General features: G+C 35.3%; 1 protein-coding gene across 1 annotated transcript; it reads right to left on the bottom strand.

Moving 5' to 3' along the window:
- Window positions 1-919: 919 nt before the first annotated feature.
- On the bottom strand, window positions 920-6,042 carry LOC145580651 (uncharacterized). The gene is made up of 5 exons (XM_081637780.1): window positions 6,019-6,042; window positions 5,459-5,926; window positions 2,249-2,608; window positions 1,928-2,143; window positions 920-1,666 (listed from the first exon to the last, which is right to left on the bottom strand). Exons 1-5 carry the CDS (start codon window positions 6,040-6,042, stop codon window positions 920-922), a joined length of 1,815 nt encoding a protein of 604 aa, XP_081493906.1.
- Window positions 6,043-8,143: the final 2,101 nt, after the last annotated feature.

The raw sequence follows: 8,143 nt of genomic DNA, 5'->3' as shown, positions 1-8,143 counted from the left end.
TCAAGTCATCAACATACACCAGAACACTAAGTTGAGTTGACCCAGATTGCAGAGTAAAAAGAGAGTAGTGAGAGTACGATTGTGAAAAGCCGTACCTTTTCAGAGAAGCAGCCAATGTGTAGAACCAACAACGAGGAGCTTGTTTTAGACCATACAATGATTTTCGCAGACGACACACCAAACCAGGTTGAGATCCATGAAACCCAGGGGGAGGCTTTATGTACACCTCCTCATCAAGATTACCATGGAGGAAAGCATTCTGGACATCCATTTGGTGCAATTCCCAATTTTTTGCAGCGGCAGCAGCTAGAAAAGCCCGAACGGTGACCATTTTAGCTACGTGAGCAAATGACTCGTTATAATCAATACCCTCAACTTGATGATTACCAAATATAACGAGACGAGCCTTCAATCTCTCAATTGTGCCATCTGAATTAGACTTGACCTTGTAAACCCATCTGCATCCAAGAGCTTTCTTACCCGGAGGTAATTTTTCCATCACCCATGTTTCATTATTTTCCAGAGCTGTGATTTCTTTTTGCATAGCCTCCTTCCACCCCTCATGTTGCATTGCCTCATTAAAATTACGAGGCTCAACCATTGTATCCACAGCTACAATAAACACACGGTGTCGCAAGGAAAAATTATTACAATTCACAAAATGTGCTAAAGGAACTTGGAGTGATAGATGGACTAGAGAGAGATATAGTATGTGCGACATAATCACGATGCCATCCCGGAGCATGCTTTGGCCTTTGACCGCGACCCAACTCGATATAAGTATCAGAAATAATAGCCGGATCAGCATTAGAGTGATGTTCGAGCTGCTGGCAGCAGCAGAAGGAGCCTCGGCAGTGGCCTCCGCAATGGGGCTGCGGTGGGAACCAGCTGCCGCAGGTGAGCTGGGGTCGAGGCTGACTTAAAGAGGGACAGCAGAGTCCGTAGGAGGGGTTGTAGGGGCTGGAGTGCGAGCTGTAGTAGGGGACACAGGAGCAGTCACAGTAGCAGGGGTGCGAGTAGCAGGGGAGTGAGTATCAATTTCGGGCACGTGGGAATTCTCACCAATTTCCAAGACAAATTCTAAGTCATCCAAGAAATCATTGTCCGCCCCATAATTAGCATTTGTCAATTCGGCCAAACCCACATTAGTAGCACTAGAATCATCATTTTTCAGAAACGGAAATTCATTCTCAAATAACTTTACATCACGTGAGACAAATATATCACCGGTTTCTAAATCATACACTTTCCACCCCTTTTTGCCATGAGGGTAACCCACAAACGCACACTTTCTAATCCTAGGAGAAAATTTATCACCCTTGGCCTTTTGATTATGTGCAAAACAAAGACACCCAAAAACACGCAATGCGTCAAAATTAGGTTCTTTGCCAAACAATAATTCATAGGGAGTTTTATTATCTAGCAAACGAGTGGGAGTGCGATTAATTAAATAAACCACTCCAAGAACACATTCACCCCAACAAGAAATCGGTAAATTCCCTTGAAACATTAAAGCTCGACTGACATTTAGGATATGTTGGTGCTTACGTTCTACCCGACCATTTTGTTGAGGTGTGCCAACACAAGAAGTTTGGAAAAGAATGCCACTCTCATTAAAATACGGAAGCATAGATTTGAATTCCGTATCATTATCACTCCGGACATACTTAACATGCACATCAAATTGACATTTAACCATAGCAAGGAAAGAGCAAAAAGAAGAATATACTTCAGTTTTGTCATTCAATAAATAAACCCAAACACCTCACGAAAAATCATCAACAATTTTCAAAAAATAATGAGCATCACGTGTAGAAGGAGTTTTATACGGCCCCCATAAATCACAATGTATTAATTCAAAAATACGGCTAGCCCGACTATCACTAGTAGGGAAACTATCCCTTGATTGTTTAGCTTGTGGACATACATCACATGCTTTATTCAAAGATTTGCTACTAGAACTAGCACTACTAGCAGGTACTAACTTGACAATATGATACGACGGATGCCCAAGACGACGATGCCATAATTCAAACGTAGAGACCTCCGGATTAGTCATCGCACATACTCTAGGAAGTCTCCGGAAATAATATAGTCCATCTATCCGTTCACCGCCTCCAATCAGGTTCCCCGAGAGTTGGTCCTGTATAGCACACAAAAATTCAGTGAATTGTACATTACAATTGGAATCATCTATCATCTTAGATACGGAAATTAAATTGCAATTTAGTGTAGGAACGTATAAAACGTTCTCAAGAATAATTCCGTCATCCAAATAAACACGCCCCTCCTTCGTAGCTATGGCTTGCGTGCCATCCGGAAGACCAACAGGACAGTGAGAAATGAATTGCACACCCATTAAACATGATTCGTCACCGGTAACATGATGTGAAGCGTCGGTGTCGATGATCCAGGACAAAGAAAAATACTCACCCGTCATCTTATCTTGTTGACGATTATTAGCCATAGTTAAGAGAAGACGGACATGCTCGGGCTGAAGTTCTGACAGAGCCGAGAGGGTTTCCTGCGATGGCAAGGAAGTAGCAGCAGCCGTAGATGTACCCATAGCATTGGCACGAGGCTTAGGTTTGCTGTGATCAGTCACAGCCTGTAACACCCCCAAATCTCCCTCTACGGAAATACTAGTATAATACGTATAATTATACCGTATAGATAGATTTAGGCGTATTACCGTCGCGTGATTACGCAAGGCTACTCAAAATACTTAACTCAATAACAAAACTTGCAGCGGAAACTCAACTTTCTTTTATTAATACTTATAAAAATAGTAACATTGTTATGAGTACTCAAATTAACACGTAACCAACATTCCTAAACTAGGTAAAGCAAATCCCAGGACCCCCATATGCTCATTCATGACTCCACCTGAAAATAGTCAACACTGCTTACCATTACGGTAAACAGGGCAAACCAAAACAAATAGGAAATACGGATTAGCAAAATATGCTAAGTACGATAAGTGCAAGATAATGTAAGCTCAATTTATTTGCAAACATGCTTTAAAAATCAATTCCAATAATTAATCCAATAAATTCCAAACTCATTATTCCAAAACCGATTCCAATGATTCAATATTCAAAATAATAGTTAATAAAACCAATTCCCTTATTAAGAACCAATTTCTTTTAATCCAATTCCTCACCCAAGTGTGCACACCCCCCAAGCTAGTCTCCTTATATTACAAGGCTATTCTTGAGGAAAGACCCGGTCATACAAAGTCCAAGGCCTTATCAATAAACCAAATCCGCATAGTGAGATTACCAACATGCTTATAAAGCATTAATAATAATAATTCAATGGTTCAATAAATCCTTTTAATATTCAATAAATTCCAATATAATTCAAACTCCTTTTTAATAATTCCACATACTTTCAAAATCAAAACCTTTTAAGTAGATACTTGAGAATAAAATCTCATATTAATAACTTTTCAAGATCAATAACTCTTCCTTGAAAAACCTTTTATTTAATTCAACGAACCTTTTAAAATCAAATCCTTTATTTAAACACCATAAGTAATCCAAACCATTCAAAACATGATTTAAAAATCAATCATTCAAAATACTTTTATTAAAATCAATACCTTCAAACATAATTTATTTCAAAATCATAATTCAAATCAATTTAATTCAATCACCAATCAAATCATGTAAAACATGTTATTCAAACCAATCACTTTCAAAGGTATCTAGCCACCTAAACGTACCTTGATCCTTGCTAGAAAAATCACACAAAAAGAACCTTAAGAACCTTGATTCCGAATATCAATCAACACTTCGCACTTTCAAAGTTCAATCACGAATACACCTTGCAAATAACATAACCATAAGGTTATCACAACATAAACTCAAATCTAATGTGCATGGACTATAAAACTCTTTTAAAATAATACTTTAATATAAAATTATAGCTTATTTGTATTTTAGAAAACTAACCATGAAGAAGATAAAAGAATAGGATTTAAGAGAATTGAATTTTCGTAGAAAAGAATAGGCAGAACTTGCAGAGGTCATAACTCCTTCAATATAACTCCGAATTGGGTGATTCTTGAGTCTAACCTCAAGGATTTTTTGAGAGGAACAATCTTCTGTGAAACATCAATAACCCAAAAACTGACCAGAAATGCCCGAAAACTGGCTTCAAAGGTATACGGGATAATATTTGTATAAAAAGAGGAGAAGAAAAGTATGAAAAGGTTAGGGAAAAGAAGAATAAGAGAGAAGAAGAGAATTGGGTTTTTGGTGTGAAGAATATGAGAGGTATCAAGGGGTATTTATAGGCTCGTGAATGAGGGAATTATGGTAGAAGAATGTAGGAAGAATTATGGTAAAAAGAATTAAGGAAATTACTTGGAGAAGTGAATAAAGAAATATGGAAACTTTTGATATTAAGGTGATCGTGTATAACAAAAATATGGAAGGTATATTGTCATGAAAAATAATATGGCAAGGAAGATTACTTGGGGAATGATTAAGAAGAATGAATGACAATAAAATATGATGATTAGATATTAAAAAAGATGGAGAAATAGAATTAAGGAAAATAAGATATTTTGAGGAGATAATTAAAAATATAATTTACCAAAATAAGTCACCCAAAAATCCATCGTGGTGGCTTTAGATATTTAGGGAATTAATTTGCTAGTTTTAAGGAATTAAAAATAATTGTGTAAATAATATTTATTATATAAAATAATTAATTAATAAAATTCCAATTATTCACTAAATAAAATAACTAAGAAAATCAGATTTTCTACACATAGAAAATCCGAAAATCATAGTTAATAATTTAGGAATTTTCGGCCCTTTTAAATAAATAATAAAATATAATTTTGTTTAATTAAAATATCCGAAATATATATATAAATAATCCGGTTTTTAAAATAAAATAAATGGATAATAAATCTTATCCAAAATCCAAAAATAATAATTGAGTTTTAAAATACTTTTGGCGCCAAAATTCAATATCATTTTGGCTCCAAAATTCAAATAGTAAAATAAATTACTAAAATACCCTTTTTAAGAGAATACTAATTAGAAAATACGTTTAAAAAATGCGGGGTATTACACAGCCGTAGCAAGAGCAGGAGGAAGAGACGGGGCAGCATCAGAAAGAGACGGGCGCTGACCGAGGACGATGCCCCTTCTTTTTTTCCATACTTTTCAAGCCACCACTCGGGATAACCATGGAGGATGAAACAACCATTGTTGTCGTGCCCTGTACGTTTACAGTGAGTACAATATAGTTTGGATTTGTCCACACGAGAATTAGATGGAAAAGATCGCCAATCCGAAGGCAAGGCAAAAACATGTGCTTCAGCCTTCCCTGATTGGGCATGGCCTTGAGCAATGCCACGAGAATGCTCTTCTTGAAGGAAAGCGTGGTATGCTCTGTCCAGGGTCGTAGGAGGCTACTGCGAGAGAAGGTTCGTGCACACCATTGCGTATTTGTCATCATCAATGCCGATCAAAAACTGATGCAATTTCTCCTCCTCTCTATCCAACTCGTACTTCACAGCAACATTGCAGGAGCACTTGCCACATTCACATCCATGAGGGGGTTTGAGACGGAGAAGGTCATCAAAAAATCCCATCAAAGTAGTGTAATACTCTTCAACAGTCATAGCCTTCGATTGTTTGCAATTGGTAATACAAGTTCGCAGTTGTTGGAGACGAGGGCCACTAGCCTCGCAAAACCGCTTCTCCAAATAATCCCAAAGTTTCTTGGCTTCTTCAAAGTAGGGGATGGATGCCGCAACCTTAGGATCAATAGCTCGGAGAATCCATGACACCAACATGGAATTCACCGTTTCCCAGTCAAGTAATTTATTGTCCTCAGAAGGTTTAGAGATTGTTCCATCAATAAAACCATATTTGCCCGAGATTTCAACGCTAAGGTAATTGCCCTAAACCAAGCAAGATAATTTTCTCCTTTCAAGACCACATGTGTGATCGAATTGCCGGGTTGATCACCCGATCCAAGGTAAAAGGGAGAAACAAGATCAATTTTGTCATTCACCATAGTCGATTAGCAGAGGAATTAACAGAGTAAAAAAAAAAAAAAATTAGTGATTGGCAGAGAAGAGAAAAATAGTGATTTAGGGTTTAGAGGATTAGTGGCTCCGACACCATGTCAATAATAGAGTGAATAATGCAGTATGTCTGTATAAGAGTGTAAACAAGTGTTTTTATACAACCTAAGCATGATTAGGGCTTTTCACCTTGGCCCAATTACTATACATTAATATATAGGTTAACAATTCTAGTTCATATTTTTTTAACTTGCGAAAGAGACATCATATCAAAAGGGAAAAATTGTTGTTGAATGATGATTTGTGTAAGGAAAAATTGTAGTCAAACATTTTTAGAACAAGAGAGTAGTTTGTCGATATTAATTTGAATCTTGGAAAAACATGAACTCTTACTTCTTATCATCTCAGAGGTGATATCCGAAAAATTGTTGAGATCTCAAATACATGATCTTAACAAATTGCTCAGTTCGTTCTTTATTGTTTTGTTCACTTTTTATATTAGATCAGTCCTTTTAAATTTACTCACTTCGCTTTATTCTATTTTTAACATATTTCTTTTATCATCTTACCCCTTTAATCCCACAATAATTACTACGTATATATTTTTTTTTCATACACATTCTCTTTATTTCTCTTACTGCTTTATACAGTACGAACTCATTTTTTTATAGAGATATATTTTTTTCTTACTTCATCTTACACCCACTCACATTCTTAAATAATTCTTAATTAAATTGTGTATCTACAGTCACCAAGTAGAACATGAATTAGAGAACGAAAAGAGCATATTTGAATTGTTTTACATTGGATTATGTTATGAGATCAAGATAAACATAAATAAACAGTTTATAAGTTTAGGAGTTACTACTTATATTGACAATATGTCCTATAGCATAGGCTGACGTTACTCAATAAAGTTACATATTTTTCATTGCTTTACATAACTTACAATTGCTGAAAGAGCTATACTAACAGCATATAGTGTCACGTATACTCTAATAATTATTTTACTCCGTGAACTCCTAAACACTGATAAGAAAATGTACAATCAGAATGAACCCTTCAACTTGAAGCTGCCTCCTTCATACATAAGGTGACGAAATAAATTTCATTTGTACATTGATTGGAAATTTAGAATCCATCAAATTCAATTCAAGTCTATCTTTTATCAAGTTGATTTTGAACAATTAATAATTAGTACAAAACTCATATTTTGCCAACATCGTATGTTGTAACCACATAGTCAATTTGAACAAAAGTTGATACTTAGAGCATGCACTCCTCGTGAGAAAAACTACACTATCTTAGCTTTGAACCCACTCACGAATTTGTTTCCTCATGATTTGAGGAACGTGAGATTTTCTCACATATGGTATAAATTGGTAAGCATCTCAAGGCATTGATCATACTTTGTGAAGTGGGCTCACAGTGTGACTAACGTAATGTTTTTTTAGCTTAGCTTATCAAGTTGTGAATAAGTCATTGTTAGAACTTATCTTTTTTACTCTGTAGTATATAATCAACTAAAGTGTAGTTAAGTAATTAAGTTATCCATTGACACAACACGTTAACCCAACCAACCAGCACTTCTCGTGTGTTTATGGTTGATCATCCCGCCAATGAAAATTAATAGGTAGTTAGATCAACAATTTTTTAAAGAATAATGAGGAATGGATATGGTGTAGAAGAGGAACCGAGGGAGATTAAAAGATTAAGGAAAAGGGTTTATATGATTCTTCATTCTATTTACCTGATTTTCACTTATCAAACCTTATCTTATCTTATCTAAACTTATCCGAACTTATTACCTAAACTTATCTGACCTTATAAAATTTATTTTTGTGGTAATTTGTATTTGGATAACCCTTATAAAACTTTTTTTTTTGTTTTTTTTGTTTTGTTTTGTTTTTTTTTTTTTTGAAAAGGAACTTATTTTTAGTTAACTAAACTAAGTGAAAATGAGGTGAACATAATCAACCCTAAGTGGACATGCTCTTACAACCTTTTACTCAATTTTTTTAAGAAGATTATATATCATGGGATTAGATGATTTATTTTATAAAAATTGCATAACCACCTTTTACAATTACA

Source organism: Chenopodium album, chromosome 15 (genome assembly GCF_948465745.1).
Source record: "Chenopodium album chromosome 15, dcCheAlbu1.1, whole genome shotgun sequence".
Lineage (NCBI taxonomy): Eukaryota > Viridiplantae > Streptophyta > Magnoliopsida > Caryophyllales > Amaranthaceae > Chenopodium > Chenopodium album.
The sequence above is the reverse complement of the archived record's forward strand: the minus strand, read 5'-3'. Positions and strand labels throughout refer to the sequence as shown.

What these genes read in the sequence shown, in the direction of transcription:
- LOC145580651 (XM_081637780.1), bottom strand. Translation starts at nt 6,042, where the DNA reads ATGGTGAATGACAAAATTGATCTT. An exon ending in ATGATGACAAATACGCAATG is followed by an intron (nt 2,609 to 5,458) that starts GTGTGCACGAAC and finishes GGGGTGTTACAG; the next exon opens with GCTGTGACTGATCACAGCAA. An exon ending in CTTTGAATAAAGCATGTGAT is followed by an intron (nt 1,667 to 1,927) that starts GTATGTCCACAA and finishes GTGCATGTTAAG; the next exon opens with TATGTCCGGAGTGATAATGA.